This window comes from Orcinus orca, chromosome 7 (assembly GCF_937001465.1).
Source record: "Orcinus orca chromosome 7, mOrcOrc1.1, whole genome shotgun sequence".
Lineage (NCBI taxonomy): Eukaryota > Metazoa > Chordata > Mammalia > Artiodactyla > Delphinidae > Orcinus > Orcinus orca.
The window spans coordinates 34,208,096-34,232,353 of record NC_064565.1 but is presented as its reverse complement, the minus strand read 5'-3'; the positions used below and the strand labels follow the sequence as shown (position 1 = coordinate 34,232,353).

The 24,258-nt window shown below is 37.8% G+C and overlaps 1 protein-coding gene across 1 annotated transcript in view; it reads right to left on the bottom strand.

The window, feature by feature from the left end:
* Positions 1 to 24,258, bottom strand: part of ARHGAP15 (Rho GTPase activating protein 15) — a 621,798-nt gene that overhangs the window by 213,095 nt on the left and 384,445 nt on the right. The window contains exon 10 of the mRNA XM_004285433.4: positions 11,196 to 11,294. Coding sequence (XP_004285481.1) covers positions 11,196 to 11,294 — 99 coding nt within the window. The remainder of the gene's footprint in view (positions 1 to 11,195; positions 11,295 to 24,258) is intronic.

Genomic DNA, 24,258 nt, shown 5'->3' with positions numbered 1-24,258 from the left:
ATGCTTCTCCTTTTTATGGTAATAACTAGTATGGTATTTTGTTTATCCTGATGGGAAGGCTCTCAGAAGGGATAATATAATCCTATTTATATTTAAGAGGGATAATTTTGGCAGCATGGAGAAGAATGGCCTGGGAAGAAATAAGAACAAAGGCAGTGATATCAATTAGAGGGTTTATCTCAAAAGAAATTATGGGAGCACAATTAAGGCCATGGGAGGTGAGAGGAAGAATCAGCTTCAAGAGATAGTATGGGCTTCCCTGGTGGCGCAGTGGTTGAGAATCTGCCTGCTAATGCAGGGGACCCGGGTTCGAGCCCTGGTCTGGGAGGATCCCACATGCCGCAGAGCAACTGGGCCCATGAGCCACAACTACTGAGCCTGTGCTCCGCAACAAGAGAGGCCGCGATAGTGAGAGGCCCGCGCACCGTGATGAAGAGTGGCCCCCGCTTGCCACAACTAGAGAAAGCCCTTGCACAGAAACGAAGATCCAACACAGCAAAAATAAATTAATTAATTAAAAACAAAAGTACCAATGCCACCGTGGATGTGAGGATTAAATTAGTCAATGCTTAAAAAAAAAAAAAGATAGTAAAAAAAGTACAGATCATTAGATCTGATGAAAGATGCTGTACATAATGAGAGAGAAGAATTTAAGATGCCCAATGAATTTCTTTTTAGGGCAATGGGGAAATAGTTATGAATCCACTGACTGAATTAAAGACTAAAGGAGGAATAGCAGATTTGTTGAGGAAAGTTATAAGTTCAGTTTAAAAAAGTTGAATTTGGAATGCCAGGGAAAAACTCAAAAAGGGTTGTTCCTGGACCTCAGGTCTGAGTATAAAAAGGTAGCTTGGGGGGGCTTCCCTGGTGGCGCAGTGGTTGAGAGTCTGCCTGCCAATGCAGGGGACACGGGTTCGAGCCCTGGTCTGAGAAGATCCCACATGCCGCGGAGCAACAGGGCCCGTGAGCCACAACTACTGAGCCTGTGCTCCGCAACAAGAGAGGCCGCGATAGTGAGAGGCCCGCGCACCGTGATGAAGAGTGGCCCCCGCTTCCCACAACTAGTGAAAGTCCTCACACAGAAACGAAGACCCAACACAGCCAAAAATAAATAAATAAATTTATTTTAAAAAAAAAAAAAAGTAGTTTGAGGAGTCATGCCCGTTTAGGAACTTTAAAGTCATTGAAGGAATCATTGAAGCTTTAGGGGCACTGAGATCACACTGAGAGAATGAGTAGCACGAAATGTCAGTCAAGAATTAAATCCAGAGGAAATGCGTGTTTTTATGCTGTCAAACTCTAGGCCAGACACATAGGCTCCAATATTATGCTATGCAATTTCACATACATGCCAACTGTTCACCTTTAAGACAAAAGTAAAGAAAACTTATCACAGTGATTACAGTGCTGTTGGGTGTCTCACCACTCTGTAGGGATACTCAAGAGTTAAGTTATTAGCCCAAACTGTCAAAAGTGCAAAACATAACATGAAGAGCATTATGTTTAAAACAAGAAAGGTAATAGTCCTCTTTTAATGACACTGGTGTATTCTAAGTCTTTATAGAGCTTTTGATAGTGTCAGCAGAGTTTAACTTTCTTCTGCTGTGAAGTAAATTTTGGAGAAAATGAAATCAATATCCAGTAGCAAAACCATGTCAGAATGTAGAGGATTGGTATCCTCTGTTCGTTAGTTTCAAACTGATAGGTCTGTGTCGTTGACCATATCTTTCTTATTTCAAATTCTTTGACAGAATCTGTAAACTCAAAATCTATCTTCAAACGAAGAATTTCCTGATATTTACATAGAAAAGAAACACTAAATCAGAAGGTGAGATATTCACAGGGAAGTAAACTAACACAGAGGAGCACCAGCATGGTATTCCAAGTCTGAATTAAAGGAAAAGATGTGGTGCTCAACTTTCTGTGTGGTTATGGGACCTGAGCCTATGCCTGACCATTCTCAGACATGTCACTTACAAGTCATAGTTGCCATTCAATTACTAAATTAAAAACAGCAGGCTATTGGTGTTGAAATAATGCCTAATGGGATATGACTTCCTCTGATGAAATGAGAATGGATGTTCTATTAGCTGCGGAACTTAAACGTGCTTTCCAAAAATTGATGAGCATAAAATCTTAAAGTAAACATAACTTCGAATGTTTAGCATAGCTGAGTATCAATGGGAAAGAATGATGTCATTTAGAATATAATATAATATCATCAGAAATGGTTTAAATGTTTAAAAGAAAGATTTGCAAGCTACATTATTCTATGCACATCTTGTAGCTGCCTTCAACCAACAACTGCTGGTCATTCATCTTTTTAGTTTCAACCATTTGCAGGTGTAGCAATGGAGTGCAACTTTCCAATCAAGATTTAAACAATGTTGAATGTAATTTAACCATTCTTTCATCATTTATTGAGAATTCATCATGTGCAAGGCACTGTGTGAAGAGTTAAAAATAAATCCATGCTCCCTATAGAAAGGAGCACACAATGTACTGAAGGTGATGTCTTAAATACTTTCCTTCTATAAGTGGTGCTTTCACCCTACATCTCAGGGCATTCTTATTTTCTTAAAAAGAGTACGACTTTACATTTTGGGTCTATGGTCTACTAAAACCTCAAGAACTCTTCCAGCAGTATCATTTCAGACTTATTTTGGTTTTGCACGGTCAGTTTTTCTTTTCAAAGCATCCTGCCCTTGGTTTGTTTGTTTGTTTGTTTGTTTCTGAACTGAAAATAGAAGTGGCTTGAAGAGTATAGAATTTGGCAAAAGGAATAAAACTAGCAAAGAAAAGATTATTTAAACACAGGAAAAACATTTCTAACTCAACAGCCCATTAGACTATAAGATAACCTCTCATAGAGTTCAGAAGAATCTCTAAGACACGAATCTATTAAGGAGATGAGTAAATTACTTTAAAACATCCTGTAGAGGAAAATATGCCACATTCAATTATGCAGACCAATGCAACTATTTCTCCTGGAATCTGTACGTCTCTTTTACGGTATACACAGATTAATGATTAATGCTTAAGTTGGACACACCACTTCATCTGAAAGTGTGAAAATTCTTTGGAAAAGGCATTTTTTTCTAGGCATTTAGAAAGGGAATGTTATTCATTAGGAAACCCACAAAAGAGTATAAAATTTTGGTCTTATTCATAGCTTCCTGAATTAACTTAAGGCTTCTCAATTATCATACATTTTTAAGCTCTAGGGAAATGCCTATAAAATATAACATATATATTTTTGTTCAACCAATAAAGAATAGATTAATTCAAAAAATAAAGTGACACTCTTGTGAAAGTGTTGATAATTTACTTTTTAATCAATTGGTTCACATTATGCAACAAGAATAAAAAAAATATTTAAAAACTACAAATCCATTTTTGAATCCCAAGGCAACAAATATCTGAAAATCTCTAACTGCCTTATTATTAGTAGTAGTATTATCACTATTACTCCCATTTTTTAAAAAACTGAAAGCTTTCCAAAAGCATGTGATTTTTTTCCTTCAACATTTGTAAACACTTGCTTTCAGGCTTAACATCCTGCCAACTTTCAGCCAAGATTATTTTTATGGTTGAACTATTAACTTCTGAATATTGGGGTTTATAATGGACAAAACTCCCAGACCCAGAACTCCCATCATATAAATGACACCACTAAAGGATAATTTAGAGTACTGCATCTTGACATGTTGAGGTGTTGCATTATTTAAATCCTCCATCCACAACAAAAGGCTAATTTCCTAGGGTATTAATTTTGGCTGTGTTTCCTTCCAACTGACTCCAAAGGAAAAATATGTTAAGAACCTAAACTTTAGAAAGGGGATGGGAGTGGGGGCAGAGGTTGGAAATTAGACTCAGGCTTTATCTAGGAAGAGACATTATTTATTCGTATGCATTCTGGACTCAAAAGTGTGGGAATATCCGCTGACTGATTTGACCAGGGCCACGTTGCTGGATACGTTAGATAGCCTTTCTGGTTATTGAACTGCACATTCATTTCTCTGTTAACTTCTGTTAGTCTTAAGCTCTCTTTTTTTGATAATAAGACTGTTGTGTATTGCTCAATGTAGATAAACTCCATTAAATGTCACTAATAAGTACAGTGAACTAATTCGTAGCCACGTCTATACACAGAATTTGTGAACATTCAGAATTTGTGAACATTCATGGCAAGATTTAACTGACAAGCATTTTCTGGAACAGCAGTACGTTTCTCTGGAACAGGGAAGTAGGCATTAGGTAACTATGGCAGAGATGGTAACTGGTGCAATAGTCTGTCTTCTCTTCATTACAGACCTCACAAGCAAGTCTTTTTATCCATATTTGTTTTCTTAATTGCAAAACACAGCTTTTTTCTCTCTCTCCACCTTGTCATCTCTGATTTCTTTTGGTTGTCTTTTCCCAGTTTCTCTTTTATACTCTCGCTGGCTGTTTCCTGTTTACTCTTTTTTGATTTTTGTCTTCCCCTCTAGCCCTGAATGTGGCTTTCTTACAGACACAGAGGCCCCAGCATGACTACCCCAAAGAGCCAATTCCAACTTGGACCCACAAGACTACTGCTGTCAGGAAGGTGGCTGTCATTGGTTGCATTAAAACAAAACATAAAACACCAAAAACGCTAAACTGGTCTTGATTTTAACTCAGAATTAAAAACTAAGGAAAATTTGCTGCAAACTTTCACGGAGTTTCTTGGAGGATCATTGCTATTGTAAACGCATGTGGATGCCTAACTTTAGGCATAAAAAGCAAGCACTTAAAAAAAAAGGAAGACATAGGTCAGTGCTCTTAGAAACATTTTTGTTCAGTCCACAAATATTCTCTGGGGAAAAAGGAATACTGCTTATCTTGAACTCTTGATTTTATTTTTTGAACATGTCATTTTTATCAGTTTGTTTTGTTTTTGTTACTTTTTTTTTTTTTTTTTTTTTACTCACTGCTTTTAAAACTAGCAAGCAGAAGTCCCTCTGGAACAAGATAGAATCATACAAGTTTTCAAGAATCTCGTCACAAACTAAACAGTACAAATTACACATTCTTCATGGAAGTATCAGCCTTTGGTGCGTGCCTGGATCCAACTATAATAGATTATCCCAAAGTGGGAAAGAATGAACAGGACAAAATTAGCAGAACTGGGAGCAGAGCTTGTCTAGGGAAGGCATTATGATCTGCCCTTCAGGGGTCTAGATCATCAGGCAATGGGAATAGACCATGTAGTTTTATTTTTGCAAGTGAATACTTGGTAGTATCTCAAGAGGCAGACTGGTGCACTGAATGTTGCCTGTTCTTTTTATAATAAGTACGTACATGGGCATGCCTTACTTAATTTGCAAGTACATGTTAAGCAAGGCATGCACTATATATAATAGTAAATATCCATGAATTTACGTATCGTCCTTGTTCTGAATTTTTATGACTCGGTAAGTATACTCCTGTGTAGGTGTACAACCTTACCTTCTTATGATATTAATACATACGTCTAAATAAATACTGACACAATTAGAGAAACAGATTTCATTTATAATGGCGTGGGATTCTTAATGTGTCTTTCTCTCAAACTTCACGTTAACTGCAGCTGAATTACCAAAAAGAAACAGTTAAGGTATAATAATAATCTTAGCCATTCTTTTTCCAAGTTGCTATAATCTACCCAAAGATAACTAATTGTTCAAAGTAAACATTCCACTCTGACCACAAAAGGAATCCATTACACAAACATATAATTCACAGTCATTTTTAGTGGGTTGTAAACAGTTTGGAATGAGCATAAAATGGGACAAAAATCAAAGTGAGCATTTTGAAATGAAAAAGTGTTTGCTACAAAAGGTCAGTCCCTTTGCTTGGCAAACTATGTAGAAAAGCCTGGGAAAATGCTGATCACACAAGCAATGAAGGAATTTTAAAGCCAACAGCCTCCTTGTTTCTTTAAACAGACATCGGAACCTATAACTGGATCCTGTCAAACAAACGACAGCAAAAAAATATAACAGCTGCTAAGAAGTCAAGTAGAGAGATAAAGTTTTTGAGGCTAAGGACCTTCTCAGAAGTAGACTAAAGGTCTTTCTTAAATCTTTAAGCAAGGTTATGGATCCCAGGGTGGCTTTTAGGCACCAAGTCAAATATGTAATTTTGTGTATCATTCTTGTCATAGTATTTTGTGTTCCAGAAAAAAGAAAGAGCAAAATTGTCAGTTAGCATCTGCTGAGGCATTCTGCAAAGTAGCTTATAGCTGGAATCATCAGATTTGGAAGACCTGGTATCACTGATTTTTAACTGTGGTAAAGAAAACCACATAATATAAAATTTATCATTTTAACCATTTTTAAGTATACAGTTAAGTGGTGTTAAGTGTGTACACATTGTTTGCAACAGATCTCTAGGTATCATTTTAATGTTGTTAAATAGTTCAGGGGCATAAAAATCAGAACTGGGAATCATGGAGGAAGAATGAGTTGTTAAACCATATTCCAAAGGATGAATGCCAATCCAAATGTAATTTAAAAATTGTTTTAAAACCAGCCCTATTCCTTTACAAACAAAAATATATTCAATGCATAAAAATACATTTAGTGTAGAAACGTGTTCATTCATTTAGTTAACTCCATTATTATATAAAGGAAGTCTTTGGCAATGTATGGTATTGTTGTGTAGAAAAAGGACTGGTTCATCATTTATGGCATGTTCTTTTGGGTATCTCACACCAAGTGACTCCTTGTATTGTGCTGTCACAATGTGTCAAGAAAATAACCTGGGAAATAGGCTGTAATTAAACTTCTGGTCTTATCAGGAGGCTAAAACCAGAAGAGTATGTGTTTTATTATTTAGGGTTTATAATGTCATTTAGAAATATATTCTAAATAAAAAATTTTATATATATATATATATATATAAATATATATATATATAAATATTCGTTGTTTTGGTTTTATTTTTTTGCAGTACGTGGGCCTCTCACTGCTGTGGCCTCTCCTGTTGAGGAGCACAGGCTCCGGACGTGCAGGCTCAGCGGCCATGCTCACGGGCCCAGCCGCTCCGCGGCATGTGGGATCTTCCCAGACCAGGACACGAACCCGTGTCCCCTGCATCGGCAGGTGGACTCTCAACCACTGTGCCACCAGGGAAGCCCCAAAATTATATATATTTAAGGTGTACAACATGATAATTTGATATACATAGACACAGCAAAATGACCAACTAATTAACATATCATCTCCTCACATAACTACCAATTTTTGTCTGTGACGAGAGCACCTGAAATCTACTCTCTTAGCTTATTTTCAGTATTCATCACAGTATTGTTAACTCTGGTCATCATGCTTGTATAGTAGGTCTCTAGACTTATTCATCCTGCATAACTGCAACTTTATGCCCTTCGACCAAGATCTTTCCATTTCCCCCATCCCCTATTATGCCATTTTTAAGCTGACAAACTTCTCCTATTGTTTTTTATTATTACTGTAGTGGTTGTTCTTTCTCCTAGCACAATATCTATTCTTTTCTTTCACAGCACTTATCACAGTTTGTTTAATGTATATCTGCTCTATATTCTCAGCTGGTAGTATGGAGACTGACACAGAGTAGGTACTGAATAGTTACTTACTGCCGAAATGCAATAAAAACTAGTGTCTGTTACTTCAGTGAGTGTTTACAATGCCACACACACTGTATGCCGTTCTTTCCAAATATCAGTAACTGGTCTTCACAAAGAGTAGTCAGTCAGTTACATAGTTTTCATATAAAAAACTATGGATTAAGGTCTCAGTACTAATTATACCAGTTTAGTACTTTGTTTAGTTCATGTCTCCTAGGTCCTTGTCTCTAAGTGATACAGGTGACCCTATTTTTAAGTAAGCAATTTCTAGACACCTTTGAGGTCATCATAAACTACAGAAAGTATTTTATAAAGCACTGAAAACTGGACTTCTCCCTCTTTGGATCTACACACCACCAGTGTGTCACAATGTTATCCTCTCCAGGCTTGTCCCCCCAGACCTCAAAAAAGTATCAGATGATCTCCTGCTTTTAGTCAGTTTACCATATGTATTGAGCATTAGCTGAACAATAATTCAATATTTTTGCAGAGACTGCTCTGGAAGAAGAAACATAAGTTGAATTTTTCATTGGCTACTTATGATTTCACATATATATATAAAATCTAAAACTGTAAAGGCAAGGCAAGGGAGAATGAACCACTTGGAAAAGCTTTAAAGACTAACACACTCCTTTACAGTTTGCCCTCCAAGTTTTCTGTATGTTTTCTAGGCTGAGCAGACAATGTCAGAAACCACAGAAATAACTTTAATCTAGTTATAATAGTTGGTAAGAAGGAGAATGCTCTGGTGGTTTAGAGGAATAAAGGAAATCCAAATCAAGATAAGGAAACATACTAAACAAGTGATTCGCTAAATTGGTTTACATTCGGCTCACTAAGAGATTTCTTTCTAGGTAGGTCCAAGAGATGCAAAATTTAAAATGTAACTAATACCACTGTACCAGTGATGAATAGAGAATGTATCTTGTGCCAAGGGCTGGGTAGGATTTCCCTGTGGAGACTAGAGGAGCATGGGCAAACTGGCTCTGCCAAGTGCAAGTAACTAACTGAATGAATGAATGAATGAATGGAGGAATGAATGGATAAATGGTGAGAAATGCCCTCCTGATGTTGTTTCATTTGAAATCAAGCTTGTAAGAAGCATTAAAAAAATCCAGCTACAGTTTGTAAATGATTTTTTTAAGGTGGGGGAAATAACCTCAAGAAAAAGAGAGAGAAAGGAAACAAATATTTTTTATAACAGCTGATGTGCTGCTGTAGTGAGGATTGAGACCATTTTCCTAAGACTGTGAGAGTAAACACACAGTTTTCATTAAAAGTGCCTTTCCCATAACTGGTCCATAAGCATTTCCCATGACTCTGCAGTTAAGTATCTTGGCTGGAAGAGGATCTGGCCATTAGAAGGAGGGCTCTAGATATGCAGAGTCCAGCCGTGCTGAGAGACTTGGCACCTTTATATGCTACTTCCTAACAACAACCCCAGCATAAAATGTCATCAGAAGCCTGCATAAACATTGGACTTAGATTCACATAAATTATTTCTGTCCTGAGGTGCTTTATGCCAAAATTTAGTAAAAACAACACTTTGAGTAAACAGAATTGGCATATCAATGTAAGAATATTAATCCAACAAATGATCATAGAAAAATATAATCAAAAGCACACACTTGTAAATCGTGCAGTGATGTGAGAGGTTTACCTTGTGTCTCTGAGTTTTTCTTGAACATTTCCATACAGTTCCTTCAAGCTGACATTGTCAAAATGCTTTGAATTATCAGTTGCTTTATGGAATTGCAGTCTTTGAGTTTCATTAAAACACTTAGGAATTATTTTAATAATCATATGTGATTAGTGCCTGTTCAGTGCTGAATCTACAAATTCATTTTAAGAGTAAACATTGGGACAATGAAATATAATGCCAAATATGATTGCCCCTGTCAGAAAATACATTGTCTTATTTTATTAAAAATCACCAACAAAATACCATGAACAAAACATACAGTTTCTATTTATGGGCATTTTCTATTCTGCAATACCATGGTGTTTGCATGCCACAAGGCTGTATCTAGCAGAGTTCTCATTTTGCCTGGGGTATGTACATAAATAGAGAGTTATAGAACCCTTTTTTTATGGGCACACATCTTATTATGTACAGCTTCCCCCAAAGTCCTATTTGGATTTTTGCTAATATAACAGTGCTCACACCATCAGTGCTGAGTATTTATAAGAGAATGAAGATTTCCTGAAAATGATGATAATTTAACTATTAGCAATAATGGCATTATAACATTTTCAGTGATCCATTTGGCTTTAAGTACTTATTAAATAATATTTATTCCTAAAATATGTACTTACAAAATTAAATGAGATTGCAACATACAATAAAAAGACAATTCTCTCTAAACTCCAATTGATTCCATTCCTCACAGATACCTCTCCTTGTGTTCATTCTGCTTTTACTGTTTTCTCCTCTCTCTTTGAACCCTCAGCTCTTCTCTCTGATGTGTTGATATGCTTTTCCCCAAAGCTGCTCACTTTATCCACTTTCTCTGCCCACTCGTCCCCTTCTTGTTATTCTCTCATTCCCTACTGACATGGGAATAATAGGATCCCAAGGCTGTCCTTACAGTATAATCAAAGTATGAATTTCCAGGAGCTGGAAATTGCAGACCATTTTTATTATGTTTCTATAATAAAGCCAGGTAACATCGAGAGAATTAAAATGGCTTTTCCCTAGCAGATAACTTGGTAGAGATTTCTTCCCTTGGTTCTATTGTTTTAAGAGACTGGGAGCTGAAAAGGGGAATAGATTCACCACTTCTTTTTCTGGAAACACCTCTGTCATTTACATGATATATATTCCCCTAGATCCTGGGAATATGTTGTAAACTTGTAACAGATGGTGATGAAGCTTCACATTTCTATACAATATATTTTTTGAGACTCTGCACCTACTGTATGTATCTTTCAGGGAAAATGACCTTGAATGAATAAAGTCATAGTCTGAAGGAAAAACACCCCACAGATAGACTAGCATAGAAATGATGAGTCAAATGGGTTTTGTTTTGTTCCCCTCAGTAAGATGAAATAATTTCAAATGGAAAACAGAATGTTGAAATATAGGAATCAAAGGTCATCTTAACACTGGAGGTGTGTCTGTTAATTGTTCCAGGAAAACCAGTTAGGCATATTCTGTGCTGAACAGATACACGTGGAAGATGGAATATCACCATGTGCAAGTAGAAACGCTGTTTGCTTCACTTGGGTAATGTTGGGGGCTTACCAAAATATGTTCTGGCACAAAATCTACCAGCATGAATGTTAGGAGGGTTCTAACACTGTGAGTGCTGATATTTTATGAATGTTTTATCACTGGCGAGAAAACAAGAAGTTTGCAATTGAATCAACAACATGTCAGACAGAAAAAAATATTAAAAAAAGAACATTAGTGGGAATTATTGATGTCCCTACTGTGAAAACAAACTGAAGTTAATAAGAAACTTGATCCTCTTAACTGATTAACAAAAGTCAAATTTTAATTTCATAGCTTGTCAGTGCTGTTAACTTGAGCACTGGTTGTGTAGAGGGTACAGTAGTGGGGGAAATTGCTGTATATTCAGTTACCCACCTCTTTTTTCGACAGCTTCAATGCACTGCTTTACAAACCGCGGAACTGTGGAATTTTCACGTTCACACACTGTGTGCAGATGAGAGCCAAAAATTTGATCTGCAAAAAAAACAAAGATGAGCTTCATTAAAATCCAAGCTTGCGTTGTTCTTTAATTTGATTCTGTTTCCATATCCACTGAATGATGAAATCTGCATCTTGCATAGGAATCGATTTTTTGCTTTAATTCCAAAGTGTCTATTGCAGACATACAAAGACCATAACTCCCTTCTCTATGGAACAGGACTCCGGCCCCAGAGAAAGAAAACTAACACTCTGCCATCGATTAGGCAGGGATGACTGAGTAATTTATAGTCTCTCTGGGCTTAACTTTGTTGTCTATAAAATAATGACAAGGAATTAAGAAAACTTCTATAAAATAATTAATCTTAGCGAATTGGTGTCTTAGTGTTTGAGAACAAATTTGTCAATGGTTCTCAAAATTATGATGTTGTTAGTATATGCAGAAGATTCACCCTGTGGCTCAATGATATTCGAAGAAAGCAAGTTCCCGGAGACTTACTTGGAAGTGAATTTCTTCACATCTCTCCTGCCTTGAATGCCCTTCCTCTTCTCTAATCTAAGTATCCCCTTTCTTTTAGGGCTCAGCTCAGATGGCTCTTTCTCCATAAACTCTATCCTTCCTATCTCAGCTTTATGTCTCCTGTAACATAGGTTCTTTGGAATACCAGTTCTTCAGGATGTTAATAGGCGATTTTGGGGAAAAAGCCTGTAATCAAAAATGGTTTAGCCACATTGGGTTAAACAAAGTTAAACAGGCTTCTTTCATGTGTACTTATTTTTAGAGCCTGTGTTATGCCAGTGTGCACTGGGAATCTCCAGGCGGGACTGGAGGATGCATTATTTCCCAAACTTATCTGAGTAAGATCCTTTTATTTCAAAGGGCATCTCTCCAGACTAATGTTTCCCAGAACACACTTTGTGAAATTCTAGCCTAGCCCTCTCATTTGGAACATGATTTATGCTACCTTGCATTGTGTATTTACACTTATAATATATGGACTGTATTTTCTCAAAGCAGATTCTGAGTGCTGCATTGCTTATATGTTCTTACGGTCACCAGTGCCTAGCACAAATTTGGGTCCACAGCATTCACGCAAAGATTTTTTAAAACTGTGTTAAAATATATGTAACATAAAAGTGTCCATTTTAACCACTTTTATGTGTACAGTTTAGTGGCATTAAGTACATGTGCATTGGTGTGCGACCATCACCACCATCCATTTCCAGAACCTTTTTAAACAGCATAGATGTTGATTACTGATAATGAAACAAATATTTAGTAGGTTCAAGGGCTTCCCCTCTACCACAGAATGAAATCCAATTCCCTAACATCACTTCCAAGGCAGTAAACGACCTGACCTTCCACCAATTAACTGATTTCATTTGCTTCCTCTCTACTCTTTCCCGCTCATCACTTGCCTGCCACCACTCTGTCGACGTTGCTGATTCATGCTCTGCCTCAGGGACATTGCACTTATTATTTCCTCTGCATGGAGCTCTATTGTCCTAGCTCTCTGATCAAATGTCACCTTCTTATTGTAGCCTTTCCTATCCACCTTTAAATAAAACCTGGCAACCACTGCCAATAGAACTCTCCATGCCGCCCCACCTTACTTTTCTTGGAGCACTTTTCTCCACCTGACATATTAGATTGATATGTTTACTGGTTAGTTGCTTCCCTTGCTTAGAATGCAAAACCCAGGAGAGTAAGGACTATTCCTATTTCCTTTATTACTGGATCCCCAGTAACTCGACAACGTTTGGCATACATTAGAAGTTCAATAAATATTTATTGAATTATTGACTGTAAGACAGCATCTTAATCATCAGTGGAGGTCTTCAATGCATTTAAAACATATTTTTAGCAGAAGTGGGGAGAAAAATATAAAATGCAGCATAACAGAATGCTAAACGACGCATTATTACAAAGGGGTAGTCAACATGGACTGTGGTGAGACTTCAAGAAAGTCACGATTTTCATCCATTTCTCAGAAAAGGTGATGGCTTGAATTGAGAACTTAGCAGAGAGGGAAAGAATTAAGGCTAAAACACCAATAATAATGTACTTCAATATGGAAATGTGCATTTTTTGCAAGAGAGAGAAAGAAGATAAGCTCAAAACACAGTAACATAGTGTAGAGAAGTGGGAAATAATCATAGGTATTTCCTTTGAATAGCTGGTCAAGTAACAAAGATTTGTTCAAAAACAGTGAGTCACCACTATAAGAAAGGATAAAATAAAATATTACTTAAGAAAAATAATCCAAAACTTCAGATTTGATCATTTAATTTGGCCAGAGGTTACAGTCAGGGGGAACTGTTATAGAGTAGAAAATCCTTTAATAGTAATCATAATTCAAATGAATTTCACAAATATTTATTATCTTCTATACTTGTAGTGATGAAGTAGGCATATTAGGTTGTGAAAAAGATATCAAGAGGTCATAATACTGTAGGGCTGAAAGAAATATTCAAATAATATAAAAAATAGACTATAACAGGTATCATAAAAGGTACTCAGTGCTAAGGAGGATGTTCTATAGTATCGAGTTTTTTGTGTCATGTAGTGCAGATGCGGTGTTTGGTGGGGGCAGAGTGGAGGGAAGTTTATGAGATGGAGATCATTCCAAAAAGATAGATTCCTGAATGGAGTGGTGTTAAAATCTGGAGAGAGGTTTCTTTTGTTTGTTTATTTTTTTTTTCTTCTGATAGGTAGATACAGGAAGATGAAGATGAAGGCATTCTAGTGTATTTACTGTTTCATTCACTCAGTTATTTGCCAAAAAAAATTCTGAGTGCCTGCTCTGCATCAGGAACTAGGAATGGCACTGGTAACACAATTACCAAGACTCAATTCCTATACTCTAAAAGTTTCTTGACTAGTGCGAGCATCATATAAGTAAACAGGTAAGAACATATCGTGAAAAATATTATACCTGGGGAAGCACAGATACATGTGGCAGGGCAACCTGAACAGCCTTGAGTGCACATGGAAGACTTCCCAAAGAAGAAATGAATCCTCGAGGATAAGTAAGACTTAGATTGGAGAGGTAAGAAAAAGGACAAAAAGGGCATTTGGAGAAGATGGAGGAGAGGCAAACAAACACATCAATGATGAGAAGAGTGATGAGAAGGATGTGGTGTGCTGAGAAAAACATTCACTCTTTCTTATTTAGAAAAATCTTGATGTATTAAGCTTTAAAAGGAGATGAAGATTATGTTATGAAGAGTCTTAAATATTAAGTCAGGCAGGTAATTATTTGAGAGTGTGCAAATACCATCGATTTCTTATACACATGCTATTCCCCTCCCAACTTCTTTCTTGTTTTTTTTTTTTTTTTTAGAAGATGTTGGGGGTAGGAGTTTATTAATTAATTAATTTATTTTTGCTGTGTTGGGTCTTCATTTCTGTGTGAGGGCTTTCTCTAGTTGTGGCAAGCGGGGGCCACTCTTCATCGCGGTGCGTGGGTCTCTCACTATCGTGGCCTCTCTTGTTGCAGAGCATGGGCTCCGGACGCGCAGGCTCAGCAGTTGTGGCTCACGGGCATAGTTGCTCTGCAGCATGTGGGATCTTCCCAGACCAGGGCTCGAACCTGTGTCCCCTGCATCGGCAGGCGGACTCTCAACCACTGCACCACCAGGGAAGCCCCTTCTTTCTTGTTTTTAAAGTCCACTCATAAGGCAGAACCTGAAAGTGTTCTCCATTGACTTCTGTTTCCCCTGTAGCTTTAGTTAGTTTAAATTAGATAGTTCTGGTTGGTAAAATGTAAGGGAACGTGACTTGGGAATCTACAAGAGAAGATTTTTTTCCCTGATAAACGGAGAGGGGTATATGAAGACATTCATTCTTTCTTCCTTCCTGCTTTGAACATCACTGTGCAATCATGCAATGCCTGGAGCTACTGCTGCAATCTTGTCACCACGAGGCAAGAAGCTTGCAAACAAAAGCTAAACATGATTTAAAAAAAAGGTACAAAAACCTGAGACCTCAACAATATTGTTGAAATTTTAAACCTATCCTAAAACACATTCTCTAGACTTCCTGTTATATGAATATAAATATAATAATAATTAAATATAATATAAATAATTTTTAACTGGGTATTCTATCACCTGTAACCAAAAGGTTCATAAAAAAATGGGGGGCACAGATAGTGGGGAAGACTGAACACAAAGAGATTTGTTAAGAGGCTAATGTGATTGCTTGGGACGACCAGAATCAGGATAGGCTTGTGGTAAATTTAATCATCATTGAGAATTCATCTCATCTTCTCTGAGTTAGATTCATACATTCACTACCTCTGCCATCTGCCTGTGTAGTAAAACTCACTAGAGTGGGCAACATTTTACTCATTTCACTGTTATAGGGCTTGGCCATATGACTTGCTTTGGATAACGTAGCATGTGTAGAAATGATGTGTCACTTCAAGACCGAGGCCCTCAGACACATTACAGATTTCTACTTCATCTCCTTGCTTCTTCACTATTGCCAAGACAAGAGTTTCCCTGGGTAGCTGCTGCGCCTTCAGTCTGGGCTCCAGAGTAAATACATATAGCACAGAACTGAGGTCAACCCTCAGTGAGGAGACAAGTCCAGTCAGACCTACAACTTAAAGCAGAGCTGTCCATTCAAGCCTGCCATAGACTGACCCACAGACACATGAAAAATAAGTGCTTTTTGCAGTTTGCCACTGAGATTCTATGTTTGTTTGTTAGGCACCAATAGCTTACTGATAAAGATGATAATAGGAGTCTGGATTTTTGGTGATCTAAGCTATGCTGTGAGAATGAAAACAGAGAGTTGACAGGACATGGAAACCAAAACTGGGGAGCAAATAAATAGAGAAAAAAATCTAAATTTGGTTAGAACGTGGAAATATGCCTTCGTTTAGAGTCAATCCTAAGGAGGAGTCTCAAAGGAAATTTCTCTCACCTTATAATTTAAACTCATTATGTTTTATGTTATATTATGGCATTTCTTATTATGTATTCTCTCCAGATCAATTCAATTCTATTTAATTCAATTCAGCAAATATTTCATAAGCACCTACCATATGCAGGGCATGGTAAAGAATGCAAAGATTGACATTCATCCATAGCTATCTATTACATGCCCACTGTAGTCCAGACAGTGTGCTCCATCCTAAAGATGCAATGATCCATGAAGCATGATCTCCTACAGTGTAGGGGGAAGAACAGCTCTCAAAACCAGTTATAATATGATGTGATTAGTGCTATTGCAAGGGCGCTCAATAATAAATAGCGAAGATATATTTAGCCAGGCAAGGGTCAAAGTATGTTATATATTTTAACTTATTTAATCTTTATAACAATCTTTAACACTTTGGTGGTAGATACTATTACCATCCTGATTTTATATGAGAGAAAATTGAGGCACAAAGATATTGAGTCGTTTGTTCATAGTTACAAAACATCAGGCTCTGGGGAAAAAAAAAAAAGATAAGGACCTGAACTAAGACAACGAAGAGATGGGGTGATTCAGTGGGATTTGTAAACTGGATGCGGGAGGTGAGCCAACCCACCAGGCAAAGAGGACTTTCAGGTTTTTTGCTTGGTTGAAGGAGACTAAGATGCTGAAAACTGAGGGTTTGGAGAAGAAAAGAGAGATTGATGTTTAGAAGTTAGGATAGCATTTCAGACCCAGCAAAACACTGATGGGATATCCAGGTGAAATTCAGAGACTATTGCTGATCATAAGGAAAATGGCTTTCATAGAATGAAACTGAGAAGCAGATGTTTGTGGTAAAGATTTGAAGAGAAGGTAAGAAGTAGAGGTAGCAAATAGACCCCCTTTTTTAGAAGTTTAGTGGTGGGAATTCACTAATTATAAGGAAAGACGGGACTTGGGGAAAGATTTTCATTTGGGGTGGATAGGAGAGAATTTCAATTGCAGAGTGTTTCTGATTGCCAGAATGCTCTAGAGGGGGTGAGACGCCCTCTTGGCTGTTTTTGGTTGCTATAATGCCTGGGGTGGGGGAGGTGTGCTACTGCCACTTACTGGGTGGTCCAGGTAAGTGCAGGCAATCCCTCACTGGGAGAGAAAACAATCCCTCCCTGATTGCCAATAACGCCCTGGTGAAAAAAGAGCTTAGATATGTTGAACTTCATTAGATAGAAGGGAGACGTTTGCTTTCACTAGTTACCAGAAAGGTCAAAAAATTCCATCTCACTTATATCCTGTCTTTAAAGTGGCTATACTTACCCAAGAAGGTATGGCTCTGTAGTAGAAGTAAACCTGATCGAATCAAAGGTTGTCATGTGGCCCAAGCTGGGTCAATGCAATTTGTCCTGCAGAAGTTTTAGAATTGGGACACTATAGACTGAGGTGGTATCAGAGATACTACCTGCTCCAGGGATTTGAATTGAAGGCCATCTAGATTTAGATACTGCAGGGCAAAAGCAGCCATTTGGGGAGATGGTGATGTGCAGTGAATGAGTGTTACTGAAGCTAATATGCAGACAGAGAGGTGAGTGAAACAGACACACCTCAACTTCTCACTTCCTGATGCCTAGGCACCATATATGGTTGCCATGGGGTGCATTAGAAGTTAGAGGGAATTTCAGTTTAATGCAACTAGACAAATTTGGCTAGTACGTGGATAGCATTGTCCACAAGGTTTCAAAGAGGGCTTACAATCACAATAGAAAGGACTAGCCTTGGGAAAATAACTAAATGAGACCCCCTGTTACAGATGATGCTGGTTAGAAAGAGTATGTTGTATGTCTGTTGGTTTTGCTGGCCCTGGAACTATTCTTCTATCCTCCGGTAAGAGCACCCTGGTTTTCCTTTGGGGATGATACTTTCTCATTCTGCTGCCATTTGTTTTGAGTAGTGCTGACCTCACCAGCTCCAGCTCCAGGGATGAACATGCATTTCCTCCCCCGGCCACAGTAATCGGTTCAGACATGAACACATGACCCAGCTGGATCTGGGCAAGCAAATCCTGAGGCTTCCTTTTTTTAGTGCTGCTGGGAAAGAGGAGCCCTCTTTCTATAGGATTTGGTAAACTATGAGGATATGAGTCTAAGCTTCTAGAAGTTATATTGCCAGGTTCTGGGAAAACATACTGGAGAATGAAGCCAACAGAGTGGAAAACAGCTGAGGGATGGAGGAGATAAAGATTCGATAGCATTTTGTGCCCAGAGGTCCAGTCATGCCTGAAGCTATCCTTGTCCCTTAGACTTTTCAGTTAAGTAGTCCAATAAATTCCATTCCTACATTTGCAATTTGAATAAGTTTCTATCAATTACAACTAAAAAACAACTTGACTACAACATTAGCCTTCAACATTACATGGTGAATTATATAACGTGGAGGAGATGGTGTTATACACGAAACGACTTTGCAAAGTCAAAAGTGCTATATCCAAAGGAAGTAAATCATAGAGATTTAGCTTAGACATCATTGTCCAGTTTAGGGGCTGTTGTAAGATTGCCACCCATCTGTAACTCTGATACAGTCCAGACTTTGATACACCAAGGAAGACCATTAAATTATAGGAATGTCTTTGAACCACAGAACCTTCTTTCTTAAAACCGTGTAAAGAAAGGGGGAGGGAGAGAGAAGGTGTTTTGTTTTCTTGGCAAGCATTGATGACCTAGCTTTTGCCCCCTAAACTTCCATGCTTGCTAGGCTCGCACAACATTAAGGATTGTTTCTGCTTTTCCCCTCCTTATGGTATTCCAAAAAAGGGAGCAGTCCCAGAACCCTGAGCTCCCGGCTCCCCATCTATAGTCCCATCTGTGGGCTCACTGGTAATCCTTTATTCCTCTCTTAACAACTTTTTGTATTTAGAAAACACCTCTTGCTAGGGGTGCCAATATTTTCAGAATGCTCTGCACATGCCTATGGCCTTGGCTGGTGTGATCATTACATCTTTGTTCTCCTGCTTCAGCGCTTGTACCAGGGGTGGCAGGCAACACATTGGTTGGAGAAAATCCATTTTCTGTAATTTTTCTTTGAAAGCATCTTTTGGTGAGAAAAACAAATAGACCTTCCACATGACTGCACTTACAAATCACGTTGTTTACATAATGAATTAGAGTTTAACTAGGGAATGGTGGTTTTTAATCTTTAAGCTCTCAAACTTTTGACCGATTTAGTTAGTTCATCAGCATAACCAGGTTAAGCCTCCCAGATCACAAATTAGCTTCATTCTCCCTCATCTCTGCTATGTATTTTTTGACAAAAAATGAAAAGAACACCCAGTAATGGGATCTTTGTCAGTTAGATTCCAAATGAATCAAAACTATGAGGAAAACTACTCAATAGAGGCAGTTAAATGTTCAAATAATGTGACGGTGTTATCATCATTTACGCAGGGAGACAGTCTCCACATGCTTTTCAAAATGATGTTATTCTGCTTTCAGGACAGAGGCCCATTGCGGCCACTCTAGTGAATTTTAAAGAAGAAAACAAAGCACCTAGAACTACATACATGAAGAAATAAAGAGGGGAAGAGAAAACAACAACAAAAAACTGAACTGTCCGGACACACACACACACACATATTGGATAATTATTTTGGTAATGAGGCATATTCATCAAGGATTTTGGCTACAATAGAAAAAAATCCACTGTGGCTATCTTAAGCAAAGAAAAATTTATTCAAATGATGGTGAAGGATAGAGGTAGGAGGAAACTCAAAGAATTTACTGAGAACTAAAAGTAATTTATAACTGAATCACTTTGCTGTACACCTGAAACTAACACAACATTGTTAACCAACTATACTCCAAAATAAAATAAAAACAAACAAAAAATTAAAGTAATTTATTAATTCCTCAAAGAAAATACTGGAGGCGAGGGACCAGTTTTGGAGATGTTTAATCCAAGGTTCTCAGGAGATTCACGAAATAAGAAAAAGGAAATAGAGCAACTGCCTTGTAACTTTGAGAGCTGGGTCAGGATGCTATACGCATTGTCACCTCCACCACCAGTACTGTCCTAGTGACTTCTGTTCATCAATTACTCAAGATCTGAAGTTCCAATAGACAATGTCCAACGGGTTGAGATTTTGTCTAAAAAATGGGTTGAAATGAGAAAAAATACAGCCCATGTAGCTTCCATAGTAGGTAGCATTCACTTGGAAATTCTCTCCCTCTGGACTGCCACACACATGGGCAGATCATTTCCCAATAGGTTGCTATAAGGGCAGGGCAGTGGAGAGTGGAGGGCTAAAATAATATTCTCAACACAGGTAATTTCAGCAATTTCACTGATTTCATCTTTTGATTTTAAACTGTAAGTGCCATTTGCTTTTCCTTTTGGGAGTAGGTTTCCAGACCAAAACTTTCAGATTGCTTATGAGGGAATCGTATTTCTATCCTTATATTTTCTCCACTTCCATTCTTACATTTTTCTCTTCCTCACCTTTAAAATACCCACTATATGAGCCCCCATCATATAACTTTCCCACAACTTTACTGAATAGTTTTGGAGAAATAGGTGATTTAAGTTAAGAACTATAGTTTACTGATGGCTTATGTCTTTGAATTAAGATGCGGAAAAATACATTTAATGCTAAAACACTAGCACTGAACTTAATCTATCTTAAGTGCTTCGGAAGGTACCGCATTGTCTTATGATGTCTCAGGGCTTTGATTAAAAATATCAGCTATTGCTTTTTGTTACATAGATATCAAAAATTGGGCTGATACTCCGTTGAGTCTCTAATATACACTGAAAGTAAATCTCTCTCATTGCCTTGTTTACTTGTGATTTCTTTTCTCGTAAGAGGCAAGTACAGGGAAAAGCTTAATTATTTTAACTTTTAGGTAGTTTGGAATCTAAATAAATAGGAATTTAAAGTATATACACTTCTGTGTATAGTTCCCCCCCACATGTTTATTCATATTTTTGGATCTCATCTACTAACAGACTTTAAAGTCGCTGGTGGAAAATGATAATGTCTACTCCGGAAAGGCTGGCCTGGAGGAAACTGGCTTAGGCTCTAGGGAGAAGATCTTCTCAAACAAGGGTAGGCTGGGGTCTGCAGCTTCCAATAGACATTAGACAGTTGGCTGCAGGGGTGGCATCCTTTGACAAGATCGGCCCAAAGATGAGTGTCAGAGACAGGCTAGCTGCCATCCAGACGGTATGGTGAGTTCTTCCCCAGTCCTTTCCATGTTTTCTCCTTCTTCCCTTTTCAGGCTTCCAGCCATCGCCACCTTTCACAATTTCACCCTCAACCCCGAACAATGCTTCTATGAAGTACCTTTTGGCCCCTTGCTTTAAGCTCCTAAACTCATTAAAAATAGATCTCAACTCAATTTTGGTCCAGTTAATGCAACGGACACATTGGTGGGTCCACTAATCAGGAAGGAATTTGTATCTTAAATGAAGAGTTTATTAACCCAAATGTAACAAGGAGAATAAAATTTTTCTGTATTTGTCTCCCCTAGGCACCACTTTGCCCTATACTTCTCCTTACCTCTGCTTACCCAGAGCAGCACAACACATGAATTACACACATACACACACACACCCTCCCCTTATATGTGTGTGCACAGAATCACAATACTAAAGAGAATGGTTTGACCAAGTGAATGTTACTGCATTTTTGTATTCATCCATTCAATCTATCCATCCCTGAATATTTTTCAGTGCCTTCGGAGGATGGAATAATGAACAGAACACTCTCTGTCTTTACACAGCCTGTATGTAAATGGAGGAAACAAACACATAAAGACATTAACATGGAATGCAATGTCAGATGGTGATAGGTGCTATGAGAAAATGAAGCATGGCAGGGAGATAGAAAGAGAGAGGTGTTGTCAGGGCAGACATTTGCTAGACAGTGGCATTGAGCAGAGACCCAAAGAAGTGAAGGCATGAGCCATACCAATACACAGGCAGAGCATCTCATCAGAGGAGTAGCAAATGGGAGTAAGTTGCATACCCTGGAGAAGCAGCAAGAAGGCCGGTGTGGCTGGAGTGAAATGATAAACAGGAAGTATGGCTGAGGATGAAACTGATAAGGTAGCCTGGGGGACAAAGCAGGTAGGACCCTATAGGTCACAGGAAGGGCAATAGATATTATTTTAAGTATGATTTTATTCTAAGTAATTGGAAATTATTGAGCAGGAAAGTGACTTAAAGTGATTTATGTTTTTAAATGATCTTTCTAGTTGCCATGTGGAGGTTATATGTAAGGGCGTCAGGAAAAGAAGCAGAGAGGCCAGTTAGGGGGCTGGTGAGATAGTCCAGGGAGAGATGATAGTGCTTGGGTAGGGTGGTAACAGTGGAAGTAACTGAGAGTGGTTGAATATAGAATATATTTTTAAGGTGGGATTTGTTGATGAGAGTAGAAGAGACAGAATAGCATGGAGGGTGACCCCGGCTGGCAAAGAACAGAGGTATTTCCTGAGGTCGAGAACACATGGAAGCCATTCGGAAGCCAAGGGTTGCTCTAGGTAAATGTGAGATGTCTACCAAACATCCTAGGAGATGTCAAATAGATGTTTGAACATGCAAGACTAGAGTTTCAAGGGTCTGGAGTTTGATGCTGAAGTACTAAGTTTGGAAAGCTTGCAGATGGAATCTGAAGCCACAGGGCTGGAGTATTTCAGCAATAGTGCTCAGTAGTCTGAAGGAGAAGGAAAAGAAAAGAGAAGTCCAAAGACTTAACATAGGAGTAGCCCAACACTGTGAGGCTGGTGGGAGGAGCAGGCTCTACCAAAGGAGCACCCATGGGCAGAAGAGTTTCCACAAGAAGGATGAGAAATTGTAAATAAATAGCAATTCTAAAACCACTGAAAGATTTCATGTCCTGCTTCCTTTCTTTCCTACCCTCTTTTAGGCAATAACAAAGCAGAGTGAAGTAAGGTGATCTCTATCTACCAGAGATAGTTCACAGGCTCCTTGGAAGGTATTAAAATATTCAACCACTGAAATTATAGTTTGGGGATAAAGAATAGAGAGGATTAATTCAGAATGAGGAAGACAGGGATGGATTTATGGAGTTGGTAACTTTGAGCTGGAGGACTAAAAATGAATAGAAGTTTACAATATAGAGTAAGCTGGAGAAGAATATTCAAGGTGAAGGAAGCTTTACACAGTAGAACAAGATCAATGTAATTTCTTCCTCTTTCCTATAGAAATAGATGTACTTCTATTGCATCCTATTACACTCCCTTATGGATGCCAAGTGAAATATATATGAATGAGTGAATGAATGAATGAATAAATGAATAAGGGAATGTATAAAAGAAAGTGACTTTTATGTAAAGATTGTGCCACGGTCACTTGAGTATGAAAGAAATATATTTCAGTTTAGTTTGCATTAGTGCATTTTGGATGACTGACATGGCCAAATTTTGCTTAGCAAAGACTGATTATTTATATTTTGGGTTGACAATACTTTCTGGTTTTCCTTTGCCTGTCCTCATTTTATTAGAATTACACAGGGGTCTACAAAAGGAAAAGGGAATAAAATTCAAAGATGTCAAACTTTGCTACCTTAACCTTATTTGTGTACATTTTATGTTTTTAAAATAGAAAACTGTCCATGGAATTCAACTGCTCAAGCATACAACTTACTGCAATTATTCTGAAGTTAAAACTTTTATAGGTTGGGTTGTCTCCTTACTTTACTTAGTAGGAACTTCACTGCAGTTAAAATTACTGTGAAATCAGTACTTTTATTTCTGTTTGAGTGATGAGACTAAGAAGAAAACTTGATACATAAAATTTATTCAGATATTTGATTGAATTAATTCTAAATGATTTAATAAAATTACCTTTTTAGCTCAAACAAATATAGACTAAAGTTGGAAATGTCATTCAGTGATCGATAAAAGTTGAAAGTTTCTTCTAGGGTGGAGAAGGTGTGGAAATTTTGAGTCACTCTGGATTTAAGTAAAGTCGAGGAAAGAACAATGTACTTTTCCAGATATCAGCATAGATTTGTTAGAATCCCAGGTGGTAAGACTTCAATTTATTTGCATGAATGCATAGTTCAATAAGAAAAGATTCAAA